The sequence below is a fragment of the Neovison vison genome, chromosome 10 (assembly GCF_020171115.1).
Source record: "Neovison vison isolate M4711 chromosome 10, ASM_NN_V1, whole genome shotgun sequence".
NCBI classification, from domain to species: domain Eukaryota; kingdom Metazoa; phylum Chordata; class Mammalia; order Carnivora; family Mustelidae; genus Neogale; species Neogale vison.
This window is the reverse complement of record NC_058100.1, coordinates 31,544,888-31,567,402: the sequence shown is the minus strand read 5'-3', so window position 1 is coordinate 31,567,402 and position 22,515 is coordinate 31,544,888. Positions and strand designations below refer to the sequence as shown.

Here is a 22,515-nt window from a genome sequence, read left to right as displayed (position 1 = left end):
TCTAAATATGGTAGCATACCATTCTGCTACCCTGGTCTGCTAATGGAGTTTTAAAAAATGAACGTACGTCTTAAGAGACCCTTCCCTAGTAGAGTTCTGTGCATTTTAGGGTCTCTCAAGTTAATGCTTAAAAAAAAAAAAAAAAGTTTAATCAATTTACACTCTTTCAAATTGCCCCATGAAATCCTTTTCTGTCAAATTGTTTGTGATATATCATCAGTTCTTGAGGCTCTTTCTAAATTCTGGACTTTAATTCTTTTCTTATTAATAAGTCAAGTATCTTGCCTTTTTGTTTTCTTCCCCAGCTTTGCTCACTGTGATGTGCAGAAGTGATGACTTTTTATGAGGCTGAATCTGTGTCACTTTTCTGTGGACCTCAAGTTTTCTGTCCTGCTTAGGAAGCCTTCTCCTGTCTCAGGATTAACTTATATTTCTTACATTTTCTCTTTTTTTTTTCATTCTTTCTTTGCTTTTTTTTCACTTAAAGATATTTTACATTATTGGGGCACCTGGGTGGCTCAGTGGGTTAAGCATCTGCCTTCAGCTCACGTCATGATCCCAGGGTCCTGGGATCAAGCCCCGCATCGGGCTCCCTGCCCAGCAGAGAGCCTGCTACTCCCTCTCCCTCTGCCTGTCGCTCTGCCTACTTGTGGTCTCTCTCCATCTGTCAGATAAATAAATAAATCTTTAAAAAAATTTTTACATTACTGTTTCTTTCCTAACGCCTTTTTTCAGGTTCCCTCCTCTCGGACAATGGGGAAGTCAGGGTTTGAATTTGTCCATTAGCCTCATTAGCCAATGTGGGATATCTATTTTCTTTCATTTTTAGAGGGATTTCTTTCTCTCTTTCTTTCTTTTTTTTAAGATTTTATTTATTTATTTGACAGACAGAGATCACAAGTAGGCAGAGAGGCAGGCAGAGAGAGGGGGAAGCAGGCTCCCCGCTAAGCAGAGAGCCCGATGCGGGGCTCCATCCCAGGACCCTGGGATCATGACCTGAGCTGAAGGCAGAGGCTTTAACCTACTGAGCCACCCAGGCGCCTCGAGAATCGGCATTCTTGGTGGACACATTGCTGTGCCAGGTTGTGGAGCTGGAGCACAGCCCCCAGTGTCGGAGAGGCCCCGTGGAGGGGTTATAAGTGAGCACACGGTGGGGGTGGCTGGGCCTGGCCGAGCGTGACCAGGCTGGTTAGGAGTCACTCGTCCAGCGGCTCTGGGGAGGGCTGGGGGAGACCAAAGGGAGAAGATGAGGTAAGAGTAGCCATCGAGAGAAAGACAGGGAGGCTCCCAGCTGGGGTCATGGCAGTGGCCGGTGACCGTGAAGTGTTTACGGGTGCGCGCGATGTCTGTGATAAGGAACGGAACCAACGCACAGTGACTGCTTTTCACCTACAGCGTCTCATTGAAACAAGCAAGTCCACCTGACAACCCAAGGCTCAGATATGTTCATTCATCTCCCCAAGGTCACACACTCAGAAGAAGGCAGTCGGGGCCTTGGCCCCATCAAGATTACCTGGCAGGAGGGCTCTCTGGTGTCCCGGGTTTCTGGCTGGAGGGATTAGGGCGGGTGGTGGTGGTTTTCGGGGGTGGTGAGAACCGTGAAGGCCAGCGCATTGAGAGGGGGGCAGAGTTGCTGGTGACTGGTGCTCTGTGCATGCTCTGGCTGAGTGGCCTGGGTGTCGCAGATGGGCGGAAACAGCTCCTGGGTGGGCGAGTCTGACTCTGGAGCTCCGAGGGCTTGTCCGGGACCCGCGGGGAGAGTTGGGAGTCACCGCTGTGCAGGTGGGTCTGGACAGAGCACGCAGACGGGTGCGAGGTATCAGGTGGGACCCCCTTTTACAAGGGGTAGAAAATCTGGTTCCCTTTGGCTGAAGCAGAAAGAAACGTGGCCGGCTCACATCCCTAGAAAGCTCAGGAGTGGGTCTGGCTTCGGGCGTGGGGTCCAGGCTCAAGCAATTTTGTCGGACTCGTTTCTTACTTGCTCTTGTCTCAGGCTCTCCCCTCCAGCTGACTGGGGTGGGCGCTGCAAGTTCAAATCTAGCGGGGAGGGCAGCGGTCTCTGCCCCCAGCTAACCCTGCAACAGGCCCTCACGTCTCCTACACGGAGTGGGTCAGAGGGAGTTGCCATGGGCTGGGCGGCGAGGCCGGAATCCCGTGTCCTATCCGTGGAGGCGCATGGACTCCAGGTCTGAAAAGGGTGACTCCAGAGGAAACTTGGGCACGGCTGCCAGAGCACAGGGATGTAGAGGAGGGCGACCGTTAGTTCCCTCTGTAGCTGGGAGAGGAAGTTGCGTGGCAGGACCCTTGGGAAGCAGCAGCACTGACAGCAGGGAGCAAGGATGGAGAGAGAGCGGCAGGAGCTGAGGGGAGACGGGGTTTCAGAAGAACGGGAAGTCGGTCCAGGGCGCCAGGTGCCGTGGGAGCTCAAGGAAGGGTGCGCTGGATTCCGTGAGGTGGCCGTCCTCCCGTTGACCTTGCACTTGACCTGACTGCCAGGCTCACCTTCCGAGGCAGTCAGGACGTTTGGGCTCTACCAGTAGTGACGTGCGTGGCTGGGTAGCTCGCTCAGCTCTCTGGGGTTCGGTTTCATCGTGTGTGAGAGAACACGGCTGGACTGAGTGGCTCCTGTGGCCTCAAGTGCCCTGCATGTCGGAGATTAATGAATCTGATCACTTCACACCACCTCCTTAGCACAACCCTGGTCCAAGCCTTCACCTGTCACTGGGCTAGAGCAGCCACCTGCCACCTGGTGTTCCTGCATCTGTGCTCCCACTCTGTCCATGCTTGACCCAGCAGCAGAGTGACCCTTTGAAAACCTGTCAGCCGCATTGCTCCAGGGACCTCTGTCAGACATGAGCTCTTCTCCGTAATCCTGGTGGCCTCTGTCCTGTCGTCTGCCTCGGACTCTAGGTGGTCTGCTGTTCTCCTTTCTTCCACGTTTTCCTAGTGTACTCACCATTCTGCCACGGGGCCTTTGCACAGGCTCTTCCTGTGGCCTGAAATTCCTTTGTGTCTTTTTCTGCTCTGATCCCACCTGGGTGAGGCCTGCCTGCCCGCTCCCACCACCGGCCCCTTCCTCCTCCTTTCACCGTGCTGTGTCGTTCTTCATGGCATGCCATTCTCTGCATTTGTTTCGTATATTTGCTCTCTGCTCGTTCACTGTTCTTTGTTCTTGTCCCCTCTCCCTCGACTGCGCTGCAGGGGGGACAGGTTTTGGTACCTCATTCAGTGCTGGGTCCCAGTGGCTTGGCACGGAGTAGGTATTCAGGAAATCTTTTTAGGGGTAGGCAAGTGAGGGGTGGGGAGGGGAAGCTCGGAGTATCTCGGAGGACCAGTGGTGGTACGCCCCCTTCCGTCGCGGGGCTTTCTGGGATGGCGTCTGTCTCAGATACGGTCGTCAGGAAAAAAAAGGATTCAGAAGTGATATTACTTTAAAATATGGAAAGATAATATTCTCAATTTTAGCAATATGAGTTTAATGCGTTCACTGGGCTCCAGGAGGATAACAAACCAAATGATTTGGGGGTAGAAACCAATGAACGTAGTAGCATTGTTTATCTCGTGATAGAAGTAATCTTCGTCCTGCTCCTGGCGTAGTCTCTGTCTCTCCTGTGTCCTTGGAGCGCGTGTGTTTGATGGGGGGATCCTTTCACTTCCCTTCGGTCCGTTGGGTAAGTACATGCGGTGAAGACGACAACGACCACAGCGCTCCCGCGGAGCAGGATTTCTCGGCCTCTGTGCTGCTGACGTGCGGGGCCGGACCACTGGTGCGGGGCTGCCCTGTGCGTCGAGGGTGTTCAGCAGTGTCCTTGGCCTTACGTGCCAGTACTGTCCTCTGAGACGTGACAACCAAAAATGTCGCGGGCATTTCCAGAGAATCCTCCTGGTGGGGACGGGTGTGGGCAGGGGTGGGCGTGGGAGCAGAAGCTCCTCTGAGAACCACTGATGTAGAATATTGGGGTCGTGAGTGGGTTCGATGTGATCTAGTCTTCTGCGTGGACATTAGCTGACCTTCCTCCGCCGTCCTGATACTGTTTCCCGTAAAACAGATGAGCGTGGCCCCCCCAGGGCAGGGCTGGTGCGCAGAAACACCAGCAGCCGCCTGGCCTGGAGCGGAGCACGTCCCCTGGGAGCCCGCCACCCGACCGGCCCCGACCGCGCGGGGCGCCCCCTCGCTGGGCACGGAAGCAGCTCACTTCTGGGCCGGAGCCCTTTTCCGGAGTAACTGAGCAGTGAGGTTTGCGTCCTGGAGCCCTGGGCCCCTCTTGGAGTCCCAGACGCGTCCGTCCGCTGTGCCGGCCACTGAACTCACGAGTGAAATCTCGGACTTGCACTACAGTTTGAAGGGGAAACGAAGATGGAGTTTCTGTTTCGCGTCTTCAGTAGCGTGCACATCGGTTGAGTTCACCCTCTGCAGACCTCGCAGCTACCTGCTTGCGCTCGTTTCCTTGTGCGGTCCTCGCTTCCTGTCGTGAGGGGACCCGCCCGAGCTGGCCGCCGCCGCCCGCGCTCCGAGCCCGCGCAGCCTCACCGACGGGTCCCCTGCACCGCGCGTCCCTTCGCTGTGCCTTGCTTTGTGACCGCAGGTCTGTGCCTCTGCACCCCTCAGCGGTCCCCCCACCGCCCCCCGCCCAACGGCCAGCGTCTGGGAGTCTGTTTAGTTTCTCGGATTCCGTATGTGAGTGGGATTCGGGTCGTCTTTCTCGCGCTGACACGCAGCAGGATGCCTGCGGGGCCGTCCGGTTCTCTCGGGTGGCGCGGCTTTGTGGTCCCGCGGGGCCGAGGACTGCCGTGGTGCACACACACCGCGTCTTCCTTCCACTCGTCTGCGGATGGACACTCGGCTTGTTTCCACGTCTTGTCGATTGTAAGAGACGCCGCAGCGAGCACAGGGGTGCAGGTTTCTCTGTGAGCTGGTGTTTCCGTTGCCTTCACCTGCAGACCCGGAGAGGACTAACCCTAACCCGACACCGTGACCTGAGCCGAAGGCAGACGCTTCACCGACCGAGCCACCCTGGCGCCCCGTCGTTGTTCTTCTGATGCTCGCCGATGGCACAGGTGCGAGGTGCTCCCTCGCCGCGGCTCTGAGTCGCCTTTCTTTGAGGCTAAGTGATGACGAGCACATTCTCATGTGCCCGTTGGCCAACTGTGTCGCTTTCAGAAAAATGTCTTTTCAAGTCCTGTGCCCATTCTTTAATCAGGTTGTTTGTTTTTTTGATATGAAGTTGTTTTCATATACTCTGGATATTAAGCCCTTAATGACTCGCAAATACCTTCTCTCACCCAGTGTGTTGCCTTTGTGTTTTGCTGACGGCCTCCCTTGCTGTGCAGAAGCTTTTCTGATGTTTTCCCTTGTGCTGAACCTGCGTTGTTCTCGATGCACCTGGCTTAAACGACGCTGCTTCGACCAGTGTGGAAGAGCTGGCCCCTGTGTTTTCTTCTAGGAGTTTTATGGTTTCAGTTTTCACACTTTCATTCTTTATCCATTTCGAGGTAGTATTGGTGCGTAGTGTCAGAAAGTGGTCTGGTTTATTCTTCCACCTGTTGCTGTCCAGCCGTCCGGCACCATTTATCGAAGACTCTGCCTTTTCTCTGCTGTGTCTTCTTCTTTCCTTGGTGTGGATTAATTGACCCTTTACGTGAGGGTTTATTTCTGGGCTCTCTGTTCTTTTTTTTTAAGGGAGCAAGAGTTGGGGGAGGACAGAGGGATAGGGAGGGAGAGAATCTTAAGCAGGCTCCACGCTGAGCCTGGAGCCTGACTTGGGGCTCAATTGCATGACCCTGAGGTCATGACCTGAGCTGAAACCAAGAGTTGGACACTTATCTGACTGAAGCGTCCAGGCGCCCCTCTCTCTTCTGTTCCACTGATCTGTGTGGTGTGTTTTCATACCACTGCCATACTGTTTGGATTATTGTACTTTGTGGTACAGTTCGAAATCAGGGAGGGTGGTGTCTTCAGCTTTCTTGTTTCTCAAGACTTTTTTGGCTGTTTGGGGCCTTTTGTGGTCCCATACCAATTTTAGGATTCTTTGCTCTACTTCTGAGAAAAATGAAGAAAAGATTTTGATAGTATTTTGATGGGGATTGCATTATGACTGTAGCTCGCTTTGGGTGGTATGGACATTTTAACAGTATTAATTCTCCTAGTCCATGAGCATGGTACACCGTACATTTATTAGTGCCATCTGAGGGTGTTTCTTTCATCAGTGTTTTATAGTTTTCAGAGGTCTTTTACCTCCTTGGTTAAGTTTATTCCTAGGTATATTGTTATTTTTGATGCAATTATAAATGGGATTATTTTCTTAATCTCTCTCTTTTTCTTAAAGAGAGTGTGCAATTGGGTTGGGGAGAAGGGACAGAGGAAGAGGGAGAGAGAGAATCCCAAGCAGACTACAGACCCAGTGTGGAGCCCGGTGTGGGGCTCGATCTCACGACCCTGAGACCATGACCGGAGCCGAAATCAAGAGCTGGATACCTCACCGACGAGCCACCCAGGCACCCCTTGATGTCCCTTTTTGACAGCTCAGTATCAGCGTATAGAAATGCAGCTGGTTTCTGTATGTTGATTTTGTATCCTGGGACTTGACTGAATTCATTCATTAGTTCTTTTCTTAAAGATTCGTTTTTTTTTAACTTGACAGAGAGGGAGAGGGAGAGCTTGAGCATGAGCAGGACAGAGAGCAGAGGGAGAAGCAGGCTCCCCACTAACAGGGAGCCCGATGCGGGGCTCGATCCAAGGACCATGGGATCATGACCTGAGCTGAAGGCAGACCTCAGCTGACTGAGCCCCCCAGGCGCCCCAGTCTTACTTTTTCCTTTGCAGTTTGGCTGCCTTTTATTTCTTCTTCTCACCCCGCTGCTCTGGCAAGGTCGTGTATTCTTCTCCACAATCACATGAAGTATTAATTTCACTCCCTTTCTTCGTGGAGCGTTTGAAGCTCAGAGGGTTAGGAGCTCAGAGGGCTGATCAGTGAAACTCCTATATGAATGAATGAATGAAATGAATGAAAGCTTATATGCAACTCAAACCTAGGTTCGGTCAAGAGAGTCCAGAAACTGTTTTATATTGAGTATCAGACGGACGTCGATATTAGAGGGTAGGGGGCTGTGAAATGTTTTCTCCCATGTGCAAAGTGCTCTTGGGAATTCAAAGGGGAAACCGAGGAAGAATCCAGAAGTTTTCCTGAGGCGTAAGTGTCCTCACCTAAAGTAAAACCTTGCACTAGGACATGCTTATCCGACAGAATAAAACGTAAAGGGAAAACTGTAGATAGTAAGAGCTAGTAAGGGTCACTGTGTGGGCGGAATGTTCCAGAAAATTTTCTTCAGAATTTTGCTGTTAAGGTGGACCTTGAATTTCTTGTCATTGATGTAAGTGGCAACAAGGAGGTCAGGGGCCCGGAATGGCTTTGGTAGTGATTTCCGGGCTTTCCCCAGGCTTCTTGGATCTGCCTTGCCTTTTAATATAACTTAAGCTGGAGAAAATGCTTCATTACAAAAAGCTGCTTTGAATCAATTACCATGTGAAAAATGAATTTTAATTTTACTGAGCACAACAGCGTCTAGAGACACTGGAAGAACCGTAGTTCCGGGGTGCACAAGCCACCGGTTCCTTGGTCGGCAGTGAGCGGCCGCCCGCCCGCAGCTGGGAACGGGAGGCTCGGAGGGTGTGTGACAGGGTGGTTGGGAGACAGAGATACGAGGGGTCAGGATGGCCGAGGACTGGTACCACTCTGCCCTGTCACTCGGCCTCGCGGACGCTGTCCGCAGATGTCCTCCTAGCCTCTCCCAGGAGCTCACTGGCCCTTCAGGAAACTGCCACCCCAGACCTCCGTACACGTTCATCTGTGCTTCCGAATCTGGCTTCCTTCTATGGCAGAAAACCCAGTGGGGCGCAATGATTTTGCTCTTAGATTCAGCAGTTTCCCTCTTACTACCTAAAAATACCAAAATTAGATGCTGAGCTCAGAGCTGTTGCAAGGCTCCCGTTTTTCCGGAATGTGCCATAGCTCCTATGTCACTAACATGGCAGAGGGTTGAGAGGTTAGAAAAGCAGCTGTCCCCCAGGGCACGGGGGGAAATGTCCTTTGTAGGACTTGGAGATCTCCTCCTGACGCGCGGCCTGGCCTCAGGCAGGCCTTCAACAAGCTGCGCGAGGAGAACTCGAGATAGACCTACTGCGGAGGCCGACAGTTAGGAGAGCGGCAGGGAAGGTATAAGAGGGACGTAAAGGCACATTCTGTGTGAGAGGACATGCCGTCCCCTCACCCGGCCGGAGGGAGTCCGCGTTCGTGGCCTGCGGTGGACGTCCGTGGGCGAGCGCCGCCGTCTAACCTGAGCTTTCGGGAGAAAGCCGGGGCCCTGGAATTCGTCCCGAAGACCTTTCCCAAGTCGGAATTCCATTTATCTTGGTACTTAATGACCTTGAGTCAACGTGAAAACGATTATGTTTTGTAGAGTTTGTTTTAAGATATAGAGAAATGTGTGATAGATTTTCATAAGCTTGGTTAAGGGCTTAAAGTAAAGAGTTCTGATATGCCAAGGTGGGAAAACCCTACCACGTCCCGAAACTCAACTCTGCAGAACGAGGCGTTTCCAAGGGTTAGCTCAGGTTCCGTGCGTTTTTGGAAAAGAAGGCGTTCCCGGAGGCCTCTCTTCCTGACAGTTGGAGTCTTTGATTCTGCGGTTACCCTAGGGAAGCGTGGGCGAGTTCGGCTCACTGTGCGGGGCCGGGGTGGGTGGATGGGAGGAGGAGGAGGGTGAAGGAAGACCCCCCCCCCAGCGCCCGCTCTCGCCGGCAGTGGGGTGACAGCGCAGCACGGTTCGCCTTCCGCTGTGTCTCTTCCCGCCTTGACCCGGCGTATCAAGGTGGCGTTGCTCTACGTGGCACGGAAGGGAAACCGTCCAGCAGGGACTTCTCCAAGAAGGGGTGACTAGCGTGGCTGGGCACGGCGGCCTTGCAGTCCGACATGTGGTTTGGGCCTTAAACTCCCTGCGTGGGACTTCCGGCTACCTGTGGAAATGTGGCTGCCTCGCTTGGAGGCTTGGCTTTGAGTTCCAGCCAGGAGAGCGGGGAGAGGAAAAGGGCAGAAGCCGAGTCTGTCCCCTTTTATCAGTAAATGGAGAGCCTTGGCCACGTGTGGACTCCCACGGACTGGGGCTGGGTTGACGGCCGCCCAAGCTCTGTGCAGCACGTCTGCTTTTGGCGTATCTAGTGCCCGCGTCCGGTGAGAGTTGTGTTGAGAGAGGAGGGGATGATGACTGGGTGGCGAAGAGCGTCTGCTTCGTCTGCAGAGCGAGAGCTACCCGGTGTGCCGGGTACGGGGGCCCCAGGGTCAGCCCAGTGTGCCAGGGTACCCTGGGCCCCGGGTCCATTCATACAATTGATTATCTATCACACATATTGGATACCTCTTCTTTGTCAGTCACTGTTCTAGATGCTGGTGAAGGAATTTGCAGAACAGAATTCCTTGCACTCACGAATGTACCATCTTGCAGGAGAGAAAAGCATTAACGAGATGAGTAAGTATGTGCATCCGCACTAAGAAAAAGTCAGGAAGGGACCAGAGCCACGAAGTGTTGGAAAGGGCTCTGAAAGGCAGCGTGGGCTGGGAAGGCCTTGCCAAAAATGCGGTTTGAGTTAAAATCTAGAGGAAGTGGAAGAGCAGCCTCCAAGGATACCTGGGGTCAAGGCGTTCCCAGCACAGGAAACAGCGCATGCAAAGGCCCTGAGGTGGATGCATGATTGATGCACCTGCAAAATAGTGAGAAAGTGTGGCTGGAGTGGATCAAAAAAGCAATTTTTGTTACAAGGTTGGAGCAGTAACGGAGAGCCAGATTGTGGGGGAAAGTGCAGGGCTTATTCTGAGTGATATGGGACTCCTTTTTGGGGTTATACATAAAGCAGTGACTTGTTCATTTGTTCTGAGCTCTGTGTGAACTGGCTCATTCTGGTTGCTGTGTTGAGAAGGGGCAGTGGCAGATGTCGGTAGGCTAGTAAAGAAGGTATTTTAATAATTTAGAGAAGATACAGCATAGCCTGGACCAGAGTGATGGTAGCAGAGATAGTTACAGATGCTGAATTCCAGAAACCTGTCAAAATTAGAGCCCACAGACTTGCTGATGAACGAGATAGGAGCTGTGGGAGAGAGAGGAGTCGGGAGTGACTGCCGAGTTTACCTTCCGAGCCACTGGGAGGTTGGGGCAACCGTAAGGTGAGGTGGAGCAGACCCGGGAGGGCCGGGCCTGAGAGAGCGAAGTCTGGTTGGGGGCGGCTTGGCTTCTCTGCCTGAGCAGGGGATCCAGCAGCAGCAGGAATTTGGAACAGCCCAGGGCTCTTATGACCCGGTCCGACCCAGCCTTGCCTTTGGAAACGGCTGGGATCCCGGTTCCAGGCAGAATCCGCGCCTGCCCTGGAAAAGCTGGCGTGGTTTTCCACCCACGGGAGTCCCGCGACCCCGGCCGGGGTGTCCAGGGCCTGGCAAAGGAGAGGTCGCCGCCTCGTGTGCGTCTGGAAGAGTGGTCTTCGTAGTTCGGTCTGGCTCGACCTTCAGGATGCTGCCCCTTCCCCCGGCAGCAGTGGTCAGACCACGCTGCATTCCCTGCCCTTCCTGAAGGGCTTTCCCCCCGGGACTCAGGACCTCCCCTGCCGAGCTGTCTTCATGGTGAGAGCAGCTGGTTTGTGGGCTTGCTGAGAGGCTGCGATGGCTGGTCGCCCCCTTCCACGTCGACCGGGACACACCAGGGGGTGCTGGCAGCGGTGGTGTTGCTGATGGTGGCCTGGGAGGGAGGCCAAGGGCCCCTCAAAACTCGTCTGGCGGTCCATGGCTCCGACTGCAGCCCGGCTTAGGACGGAGTGTCCCTTGCATTCCCCAGCACGACAGGACCTGCAGCAGAGAAGCTGAGTTTTGTGCCACCGGGTGGGCTCAGCCTGGGGGTCCGTGCTGGACAAGCGAGGGAGGGAGCGATCATCCCGGCCAGATGCAGCCCCCCCCCCCCGCCGGGGTTGGGGTGCGGGCTCACTCCTGATGCCAGAGGCGCTCTTCCCTGGCCCTGGGGGGAGCCGGCCGCTGCCTTCCCTTGCTGACTCTCCAGACCCTGTGGGCAGAGGCGTTAAAGGGAAGGAACCATGAATAAATTTGTTTTTCAGCTTTTTTCTCTATTGTATTTAACGTGGAACTGGCGTTGTTAGGTGCAAACCCGGGTTGTGTAGCCGCTCCCGGCATCCATCACAGAAGTCTCCTCCTCCCGGCAAACTAAGCCGAGGACCAGCCCCCCCCCCAGCAGCTCGCGCTTCTGCCTCGAGCGTCCCGGTGGCTCTGAGCACCTCCTGGAAGGGAGTCGTCCGTCATCCGTCCCTCCGTGCCCACCAGTGCCACGAAGCACCGTGTCTCCAGGGTCCCCCGTGTCGGGGCCTCCTTGTGACACACGTCACAGCCTCCTTGTGCCGAAGGACATGCCACACCCTGCGTACCCGTCCATCGCTCGGTGGACGCTTGGGTTGCTCCCGCACGTCCGCGGGCATGAAGAATGCCGCTCGGAAAGGCGCACACGTCTCTCTGAGACCTCGCTTCCGTGCTGTCGGGTTCGTGAGTCGAAGCGGACGGCTGGGCCGCGTGCTAACTCAGTGTTTGCTTTTCCGGAAACCTTCCTGCTGTTTTCCACGGCGCTTTAGCAGTGCGTGCCGGCCGCCGGAGGGAGAGGCTCGCTTCTGCACATCGGCTCCTGCACCGTGGTCGTCCGTCTCGCGGTCTCTGTCCCGGCAGCGGCCGTTCTAACGAGGGTCCGACGGTGTCCTCACAGTTTATCCGCTGCTCCCGTGCTCAGTGACGGGGAGCGTCTTTCGTGTCCCTGCCGGCCGCTTCCATCTCTTTTTTGGGCACAGGGTTTTTTGTTTTATTTTGTTTTGTTTTAGGTTGTTCTTGAATTTTAGGAGTTCTTAATATATTCTAAACGGTGGTCCCTCATCAGAACCATGGTTTGCACACCCTCTCTCATGCTGTGAGTCGCCTTTTTCTTCTGCAGATGGTACCTTCGGATGTACAGATTTTTAAGTCTTCATGAAGTCCAGTTTGTCTGTTTTTTTCTGTTTTTGCCTGTGCTTTGGCGTCGGGTCCGAGAAGGCCTGGCCGGGTCCCGTGTCGTGACTCGGTCTGTCCCGCTCGTTCCTCAGGCTTCCGACTCCCCGTCCCCACTTGCTTGTTTCTTTCTTTCCCTCTTCCCGTGAAGTCGTCAGGCCGGTGGCCCGCAGCGCGTTTCAGGCTCAGTAAAGCTTTACGCAGCCGCCGCACACCCAGGGAGGGTGTCCCGAGTAGAGGGGGACTGAAGGAAGCCGGACAGAGAAGCACGCGGCACGGCCGGCGGGGCCAGAGGCCGTGAAGGGGTTGGTGGGCGAGGAGTCGGAATTGGAGGTGAGGCCACACCGTGCCGAGTCTTCTGTGGTGAACGCATGGCCTGATGGTAGCTTCGTGGCATCAGACCTAGTTTTCTCAGACCAGGCACGTAACCTTTCTGAGCCTCGGTTTCCCCGTTTTCCTTATCTAACAAACACGTGGTTCCAAACACTATTCTAAGCCCGTGCAAATATTAGCCTCTTGACGTCTCCCACCAACCCTAGGGGACAGTCCCCTGCTGTCCCCATTTTACAGACGGGGAAGCTCATGCCCAGAGAGTTTAGGGGTCGCGTCAAGGTCACAGAGCCAGTGAGCAGTGGAGCCGGGACTTGACCCCAGACTCTCTGGTTCTAGACTTCATGCTCTTAACCACAGGTTAGGCTGCCTCTCTGAAATGGGGGGAAGCATAACTTTGACCAAATCCTGCTTCAGAAGTTACCCAGATGATCTGATGAGATGGTGCTTGTCGGGACACGTTGTATGTTCACGGTATTTTGCAAATACTGTTTATTAATAGTTAAAAATAATGAACACTCTGGAAATGGATGAGAGTCTCAGGGGTCTCGGGAGAAGGGGATGGGTCAAGGGCCGAGCCTTGGGAAGTCTCCGTGCTGAGGTGCGGGCGCTTGGTTTGGGACGGCATGAGGCACTCAGTGTTGACCCTTGTGGGCGCGGTCACAGTCTGGAGAGCCTCTAGCCTCTGGCCTTCTAGTCGCCGCGGAAGGACGCTGTGAAGGGCGGGGAGGTACGCAAGTGGGTAACGTCCGTACAGAGGGGACCAAGGCCAGGTCTTGCATTTCAGGAACTCACTCGGGTCACATCAGGAACTCACTTAGGGCCATGTGCGGTTCTGACCGCCGTGTTTTTTCCTTCTGCGGAGCATTTTCCCAAGCAATCCAGAACTCAGACCTGCTCTGTGTGTGCAGTGGGAGGCTTGGAGCTAGGACATTCCTAGGTTCGTGGTGGCCTTGAGGGGACAAGAACAAAGGGGCTCTGGGCCGGCAGAGGCCAGCCTGCTGCACCTGCCGCCTTTGGGACAACGGTCACGTGAGTGCCGGGAAGGATGGCAGGTATATGGGAAGGCACCCGGGGATCTGAGGACCGCTCCCCAGCTCTCATCCGGTCTGTCGCGGGAGGGGGTGGGCTGACCATCGATCTCGGGGACATTAGTGCAAAGCAAGGTAGTTACCAGAACCTTCTCCCCGGCGGCGGACGGGTGTGACGTCTGCAGGTGCTGAGGTGACCAGCCCTGTGCGAAGGGTCAGAGCCGTGCTGCCGGACCTCGCCTGGCTCCCCGGAAGTTCAGAGCCACGTCCTGGCCTGCAGGGCTGTTTCTTGGCGTGTCTTCCGCGCCTGCCTGGTATCTGATGGGCGTGAAGCCCGCCGGCAGCGATGCTGGGGCCTCCGGGCGGCTCGGGCTCCTCCGGAAGACAGGCGGAGACCGCAGTGAGCCGCTCCCTTGCCGGGAGGTTTGAGGACGTCGGAGGAGACTCTCCTGCCCCGAGAAACTGGTTTTCTGAGAAAACTTCAGGAGAGGACGGGCGTGTCCTGTCTCATCCCGTGGCCCCGCGTCAGAGCCGCCAGGAGAACCGCCGCCTCCGACCCGCACGGCCTCTGGTGCCCACCGAGCCGGGCCCGCCGTCCGCGGGCTCTCGGGGGCCCATTGGTGGCCTCACTTCTGTGGGCCCTGAGGGGTCGGGGGCCTCCTTGCCTTCCTAGGGCTTGTGGACTGGGACGCGGATCTCCTGGTCCCAGACATCCCCGCGCGGGCCGGGGGCGAAGTGCTTCTGGCCGCAGCCGTGCGGGCTCCGTGAGCGCAGCCGGAGGGCGTGCGGTTTCCAGAAGGCCGCGGAAGGCCGGGCCTGCGTCGCCCCGGTCCCCGGTGCTAACGTCCAAAACAGTGGGGTCTTGGCATTTCGTGGGCAGACCATGGCGTGTCTCAGTACGAGCTGGGGTTCTCGGAGCTGCGAGGGGCAGAAGCCGGCCTGCTTCACCTCCGTGCAGAGCAGTTGCAGCGGCTCCGGGACCCCGGAGGGCAGGGGGTCGGTCGCAGACTCTCACCAGCGTCTGAGGGGGTTCGTGACCCTCTCAGCCCCTCGCCCTTCCCTCTCTCGCCGTGGCTCCTGCAGCTTCGCCTGTGAGCGCCCTCCCGGAGTGCCAAGGACACCCGCTTGCCCCCACCCCCGGCCCGTGTCCTGTGGCCGCTGACCCACAGTGGGTACGCGGCCCTTGATGACAGTCAGAGTTCTAGGTAGAAATATGAGGGGGGCGCCTGGGCGGCTCGGTCGTGGGGCGTCTGCCTTCGGCTCAGGTCATGATCGCAGGGTCCTGGGATCAAGTTCCGCGTCGGAATCCTTGCTCAGCGTGGGTCTGCTTCCCCCTCTGCCTGCCGCTCCCCCTGCCTGTGCTCCCTCCCTCTCTGACAAATAAATAGATAAAAAAGAAAAAGAAATAGGTGACACCATACTGTCCAAGTCTGCACAGTTAAACGAGAGGTAATCTGTCCTTACTTTGCAGTAATTCTGTTTTTGCAGGTCAAGGTACTTCTAGAATTACTTCTCGGAAATTACTCTAAAACACAGTACATACGTGTCTCAATGTTCAATACTGTTGCCTTGTTTTTTAACCCACAACGATACTGATCACGTAGTTGAGTGTCGCGATTCGGCCCTGAAGATTTGGAGCCGCGGCCGCAGGCTGACCGGGCAGACTGTTCACCGTCTCCGGGAACGGCCGCAGGGCGAGGTAGCCCCGAGACCTACGTCCCTGCTTCGCGGAGCCGCGGCGGGGAGGAGGAGGGAGCGTTTGGTGACCTGTCAGGAATAACTTCTGAGACGTTCATTAAAACCTCAGTCCTGGGGCGCCTGGGGGGCTCAGTCAGTTAACGTCCGACTCCCGTTTTCTGCTCGGGTCATGATCTCAGGGTCGTGAGATCGAGCCCCGCAGCGGGCTCCCCACTCAGCAAGGAGTCTGCTGGAGATTCTTTTTCTCCCTCTTCCTCTGCCCCCCGTTCCCCTGCACATACTCTCTCTCTCAAGCACATAAATAAATAAAAATGTTTAAAAAGCCCCTTAGCCAGGAGATGCTCGTGTTGTGTCAGAGTTGCAGCCCAAGGCAGGACCCGGTGAGTGTGGGAGTTCTGAACCCCATTCGTGTCTGGCGGCAGACCTGGCCCGCAGGTGACGATGTGAGTCACCCGTGGATTTGCCGCCGTTGCAGCGGGCCCCGGCTTGTCAGGCCCTGCGGAATCCGGCCGCCTGCCAGGACACGTCCGCTGGCGGGGGCGCTCCAAGCCCTCTCTCTTGTTCTTTAAGGGCTCACCCCTGAGAGATTCACTGCAGCTTGTGCCGCCTACTGCAGGCCTCCTGGCGGAGCCCAGGATTTTGGATTTTCCTGGTGGGCGGCCGTTTGGCTCCCACACCCTGTCTGCTTCCTGGGAAAGGTTGGACCAGAGGACCTCGGGCTCATCCGGCAGCCCTGGGTTCTCCGTACCCCAGCTCCCAAGCCAGCTGTGGGGCTGCTGGACAGTAACACGCACCAGTAATGCTTTCTTAATTTCTTTCCATCTTTTGTTTGTTGTTTGTTTTGTTTTTAAATATTTTTAAGATTATTTATTTATTTGAGAGAGAGAATGAGAGAGAGCACAAGCAGAGAGGAGAGAGAAGCTGACTCCCCACCGAGCAGGGGGCCTGATGCAGGATGCGATCCCAAGACCCTGGGATCATGACCTGAACTGAAGGCAGAGGCTGAACCAGCTGAGCCACCCACGCATCCCAGACTTTCTCGATTTACTCTTAGAACTCGATATGCCCCTTCATTCTGAGGACTCTTGTGTTTCTTTAACTCTAGAGAAGTTCAGCCCCTGTTTAAGAACTGTGTCCATCTCAGTGCGGACAGTGTAGGTGCGACCTAATGCAGGTTGGATGCTTTTGACTCAAGTAATAGAAACTTAACTGACAATAGATCTGAAAGTCATTTTAAGGGGCGCCTGGGTGGCTCAGTGGGTTAAGCCTCTGCCTTCGGCTCAGGTCATGGTCTCAGGGTCCTGGGATCGAACCCGCATCGGGCTCTCTGCTCAGCAGGGAGCCATCTTCCTCCCCTCTTTCTCTGCCTGCCTCTCTGCCTACTTGTGATCTCTCTCTCTCTCTGTCAAATAAAAATAAATAAATAAATAATAAAAAAATCATTTTAAGAAAGGTATTTCCCATAACCAGAAGCCAGGATGAAGTGACTTGAAGGTTTGTTGACTCAGTGGCCCGAGGACTGACCGTTGGTTGCCGTGCTGACCACGCCGGCTCAGCATCTCCAAGGATCCCAAGATGGCTGCCGCAGCTCTGTGCTTTCTTCGCCCTTAGGGACTTCAGGAAAAGATTTTTCTTCCTTGCGTCTTTGTGAGGTCAGAGCAGCCTTCCCCAGATATCCCTGTTCCCACCTCCACCAACCCCAGACTTCTCCTTGACCATTTTGTCAGGATTGGAAGAAAAGGGGACAAAGGGTTACTTTAGATCACTCAGCATCCAGCTCTCAGAACTGGGGATGGGATCTCCGGGTCCCTGGGAGGAGGATACCACCAACACTAAGTCAGAGGCCTGCCCATAGGAGAAAAACGAGAATGGAGGCTGGGTAGGAGCCTGGCAGTAGGTGTCTGCTACCCACGTGTCTAATCCCTTGCTGCCGTCCCGTCGAACTTATGTTGGATCTTCTTATCCTATCCTTCCTGAATCTTGGCTCTTTGTATTTTTAGTTTCTTAATCTTTTTAACTGCATTTTGACTAATTTCCTCAGAGCTATCTTCCAGTTCATCATCTTTCTCTTTAGCTAAATCTGCTGCTCAGCATAACCACTGAGTTTTTAATGTTGACAACAAAATTTTAATTTATAGAATTTCTATTTGATTGTTTTTTGCAATTGCTTACCATTTTTTCACGATGTCTGCTCTTTCGTTATGGTTCTTACCCCTTTTCTTTTTAAGCTTTTAATAGCATTTATTTTAAAGTTTCATTCATTTTTTCCTATTAGTGTAAGTTCTTGGAATGTCATTTCTGCTTTTTGTTTTGTTGACTCTGCCTCCGCATGAATGCCGTGCGCTCGCTTTCACCGAGTGTTGGAAATTCACCACAGAGCCATTTTGTGTTCACTTTCGTCCCCTTCACCTTTACACGGATTCATCAGTTTGGATCTCTGCCACTTGCACAGTGCATGGGTTTGGTGCCCGTATCAGCGCTGCACAGGACTCAGTGTTTGATTTCTCAAGGAAGGAAGCATTTCATTCTCCACCCAGAACCTCAGGTCGATGGCTGTGTTTTTGCTGCTTCCCTTTGCCCGTGGGAGGAGCTTTTCTAATCCCTTTTCCACGGAGGGGACAGCCCTTCTAGAACCCACTGTTTATGCAGGATTTCTGTACCAGTTCTCTGCCTGTGGAACTCAAAGTCATCCTCCCACATAAAAGGCCTCGGCCCTAGCGAACTAGGTCTCATGTTCTTCTGGCCACAGGTGTGGGATTGTAACTCAGGCTTTGAATTTTCTGTTTCTGGTACCTATGGATTTCTCTTTCTTGGCTTTTCTTTTTCTTTGTTATCCTTTTTAAAACCTTGGGTCATGTTGGGGTTTGGGGAGGGAGGAAAGGAATAAATGAAACAAGATGGGATGGGGAGGGAGACGAACCATACGAGCCTTTTTTTTTTTTAAGATTTTATTTATTATTTATTTGACAGGCAGAGATCACAGTAGGCAGAGAGGAGGAAGCAGGCTCCCCGCTGAGCAGAGAGCCCGATGCCGGGGCTCGATCCCAGGACTCTGAGATCATGACCTGAGCCGAAGGCAGAGGCTTTAACCCACCGAGCCACCCAGGCACCCCTAGGAGGTTTTTTTGTTTTTTGTTTTTAAGGATTTTATTTATTTACTTGAGAGAAAGAGAGCGGGAGAGAGCAGGTGCAGGGAGAGGAGGAAGCAGCTCCCCACTTGGCAGAGAGCCCGACGAGGCACTCGATCCCAGGACCCTGAGATCATGACCTGAGCCGAAGGCAAACACTTAACCGACTGAGCCACCCAGGCATCCCAATAGTTTACTTATAAGAATTAACAAAATTCAAAATTCAGAACTCACAGAAAAGGGACAAAACCCGGAAATAACCTTGCAGACTCAGATATAGAAGCCAAACCTATAAAGAATGTTCATTCCGCAGGGCGGGGGTAGCTAACATACTGCGTAACTGAATAAGAATATTTTAGCAGCCTGGAAATATGGGCCAAAATGCACAAAATAAAATTTAGTAGAAATAATGTATTGTATTTAGGCTTAAAAACATTAATGCCGTAAGTTCTAGACTGGGGTCACCTGGCTTCACAGAAACTCACGTGTGTGTAAGTTTTGGGTTTTAGTTGAGCACAGCCAGAGAAGCCCAGTAGGATGATGCTGAAAGGAAATGCGTTCTGAGGCGGATTGTAGCAGGAGATTGTCCTGGTGATGGGGAAAACTGCCCCCTGTGCTCGACATCCAGCGGCTCACAACCAGAACGGCACATTCAGTTCTGGGGACCACAAAGCAAGAGGGTCATCGTTGTCTGCGAACAGGTCCAAACAGCGGGGTCTGAATTAGTGAAGGGTCTGGAGGCGGCATCCTCCAGGAGGGAGCTTACAACTGGAGAAGGGGAGGCGGGAGGCAAGTCACCGGTGAGGCATCTAAAGGCTCAAGGGGAGGACTGTCCGATGCTGCTCATCCTCCGGCCCCGGCAGCCCGCTCCCTCGGAAGGGAAGCCTTCTGACCTGCCCTCGGGACTGCTGGAAGGGGACGGCGGCCTCTCAGCCACCAGCTCCCCGGCCAAAGCCATCAGGTCAAGGACGGGGGTCGGGGGAGGCTCTGCTGTGTGTGGCCGCTCAGGCTTCCGACAACGAGCCAGTGGCAGGAAAGCGCTCCTGCTCTCTGGAGTCTCCTGTTCGTGGGGAACAGGAGCAGGTAGAGGAAGTGTCTGCGGGAATTTTGGCTGATGAACGTAGACGAAGTGTTTGGAGAAACGTCCTGTAGGACGAGTGCTAAGATGTCAGCCTTCAAGCGTAGCCAGATCCCGAGCCAGCGTCCCGAGAGCAGGACGTCACGTCACGTCGTGGAGAGCGGCCTGCACGTTCCTGCTCAGGTCCCTGCCGGCCTTCCCCGCAGCTCACCGGGGCAGGGATGAGGCCTCAGTACGGACGGTGCTTGCCGGAGCCCCGCTCGGCCCCCTCCGAGCGCCCCTACGACAAGCGCGCTGTCCGACCTTCCCGGACGCAGGGACCGGCGGGGGTGGGCTGCCGCGCAGGTTCTGGTCCGGCACTCAGGGCTCTGCTTGAACTTGGTCGCCTCTGTGGCTTCTGGTGCTGCTGCCTTGCTGGTTCGGGGACCCCCTGAATTGCGGGGGCCCCAAAGCACCACAGCCCACCTGCCCCTCCTTGTTCAAAATGCTGCTTGGCTGGGGCGGAGTCTGGGACCAGCATCTCAGGGCGGCCCGAGCACATCAAAGGCTTCGCACCTCTGGCCTCGGGGCACACGAGCAGGTTGGGTTAGACTGGAGGAGCCCTTCGTTCCAGGAGGCGCAGGGAGCGACGCACGAGGTTGGCTGTAGGGAACAGGCCGCTGCGGTGGCGCTGGGCGGGACGCTGGCGGAGGGTCGGTGGCGGGAGATCCGGGCTCCAGCGGCTCGTGCGTCCCGTTGGACGGGGTCTGACGCGTGTCTCCCCTGCGCCCGTCTTCCCTCTCTCTCCAGCCGCCCGGCATGCTCTGCCCACCGCTCGCCGAGGTGCCTGACCATGAGCCTCAACTCCTCCCTCGGCCACAGGAAGGAGCTGAGTAACGGCACGCACGGGGACACGCACGGGGACGGTGGGGCCGGGGGCGGGGCCATCGCTGACTTCGTCACCATCGTCCTCATCGCTGTTTCCGTCGGCCTGGGCAACCTGCTCGTGGTGCTCACCTTGTACAAGAAGCCCTACCTGCTCACCCTCAGCAACAAGTTTGTCTTCAGCCTGACCCTGTCCAACTTCCTGCTGTCCGTGCTGGTGCTGCCCTTCGTGGCCACCAGCTCCGTCCGCAGGGAATGGGTCTTCGGTGTGGTCTGGTGCAACTTCTCGGCCCTCCTGTACCTGCTCATCAGCTCGGCCAGCATGCTGACCCTCGGGGTCATCGCCGTGGACCGGTAAGCTGGCCCCAGGGAACTGAAGGAGTAAGGACGGGTTGTGTGGCGGGGGTGGGGGGGGGAACCCCGGGGGGGAACCCCGGGAGGTCATCTGGTCCTGTGCCTTCCGCTCCGTCCCAGCTCCTGGGGAGGACGTCCGGGGCTTCTGCGGGGGAGGACGAGCAGGCTCTGCCTCCTCCAACCCTTCCTTCACTCTGGGCATCTCGGATTTTGCATTTAGGTTTATTTATTTATTTTTTTACAAGAGACTCCAAGGCTTAAAAAACAAAGTTCTTGAAACCTCTGACGCATGCTTTACAGATGAGAGAAGGAAGCTGGGAAAGGCAATGTGCCAGGCTTTCCCAGGGGCGACCTGCTGTCCGGCAGGTCGGGCGGCCCCCGCTCTCCCCGTGCTTCTGAGGATTTTGCTGGTGGTCACTGCATTCGTCACTGGCAGGTGTTTGACTCTGAGGGAGGTGCAGGCTGACTTTGCCTCTGGGGGAGGAGGCCAGCCGGAGGCAGGGAAAACACGGAGTCGGAGTTCTCGTCACGAGGGGACACGGCCCTGGGCTGCCCCGGGACCATCCGTCGTCAGCTGGTGAGGGCTAGCTGGATGGCGCCCAGAGCCCAGACCTCCACCAGGCCCAACCAGACCCTGCCGCTCTGTGGCTGTGGCGTGCAGGCTGAAGGGAGTGAGTGGTCAGAACTCGTCAGCTGGCCTCTCTAATTACCTTTTTTTTCCCCTGATGAAAATGACACAGAAAATGTAAAGACTAGAATAAATATCCGCAACCCCAGCCTTCAGAAGCAATCTTTCAGTTTTAGTGTATTTGCCTCTAGTAAGTTTTGGTTGCGTACAGCTTGTTTCTTTCTTTCTTTCTTTCTTTTTTTAAAGATTTTATTTATTTTATTTGACAGACAGAGATCACAAGTAGGCAGAGAGGCAGGCAGCGAGAGAGAGGAGGAAGCAGGCTCCCCGCTGAGCAGAGAGCCTGATGCGGGACTCGATCCCAGGACCCTGAGATCATGACCCGAGCCAAAGGCAGAGGCTTAACCCACTGAGCCACCCAGTTGTCCCCAGCCTGTTTCTTTAAATGGGCTTCTCGACTCGTGTGGTTTTCGCTTCTCTAGTTAAGAAGCAATGATGAGCTCTGCCTCCCGCCTGCAAACGCCACATGCCCTTTGAGAACACGGTTTTTGACGGATGCATGGCAGTGCATCCTCTGGCCGTTCGAGATTTATTTTTACCGTCCCTTCCTGGCTTTCTGCTCCATGGCAGTTTGGAGGAGCATGTGGGGTGGTGGCTTTGGTTGGAATAAACATACTTTTAGGATTCTTGCGTCAAAGGCAGGTTTTCAGAAGCCCGAGCAGAGTTTTACTGCAGTCGCCGCCGGCCGCCGCCCATCCAGGCTGATCACGTCCCATTAAAGAGAACAGCTGCACCCTGTTGGCCGTGGGGAGGTGTGGGATCTCCCTGTTCTGATTTCTCTGTTTTTTAAAGATCGTGTCCCTTTGCGTGTCCCTTCCTGGGCCCCAGGTCCTGTGAGGCACAGAGTGTGGGCCCACGGCTAGAGCAGAGCAGGGGGATTCGTTTTGAAGTGCCTCTTGGGGGTCCTCTCTATGTGGACGCTTGGGAGGTCATGCTGCGTGGGAAGGTCGTCTGCTGACTTGAACGTCGGGTTCCCGGTGAGCTCAGCAGGGCGTCCGGTCCCGCTGTCAGAGTGTAGCACCGCGGAGAGAGCTGACCCCGTCCAGCCGCTTCTCTCCCGCTGGGGTGCGGTCGGCCAGCGTGGGAGGGCTCTGGGGGGAGTCCTCGGGCTGGCAGACCTCGTCCACCGGGAGTTCACGGGGTGGGGGCGGCGGGCGGGCAGGCGGGTGTGGTGGTGAACACAAAACACCACGGCACGGCCCAGCTGCTGTCCCACTTTGGGGGGCAGGCTGGGCAAGCGCCCGGGGAAGGGGACACTTGGGCTCGT

At 55.3% G+C, this 22,515-nt stretch overlaps 1 protein-coding gene across 8 annotated transcripts in view; it reads left to right on the top strand.

Moving 5' to 3' along the window:
• The window catches only part of GPR161 (G protein-coupled receptor 161), a 42,829-nt gene that overhangs the window by 5,072 nt on the left and 15,242 nt on the right, over positions 1 to 22,515 (top strand). For 7 of the 8 annotated variants that reach the window (XR_006386605.1, XM_044266896.1, XM_044266893.1 and 4 more), the window contains one exon: positions 20,132 to 20,560. The exons of the other annotated variant lie outside the window; for it this stretch is intronic. Coding sequence is in view for 6 of the 7 variants with exons in the window: in XM_044266896.1 (XP_044122831.1) it covers positions 20,175 to 20,560 (386 nt within the window). In the remaining variant the exon portion in view is untranslated. The remainder of the gene's footprint in view (positions 1 to 20,131; positions 20,561 to 22,515) is intronic. 8 annotated transcript variants of the gene reach the window in all.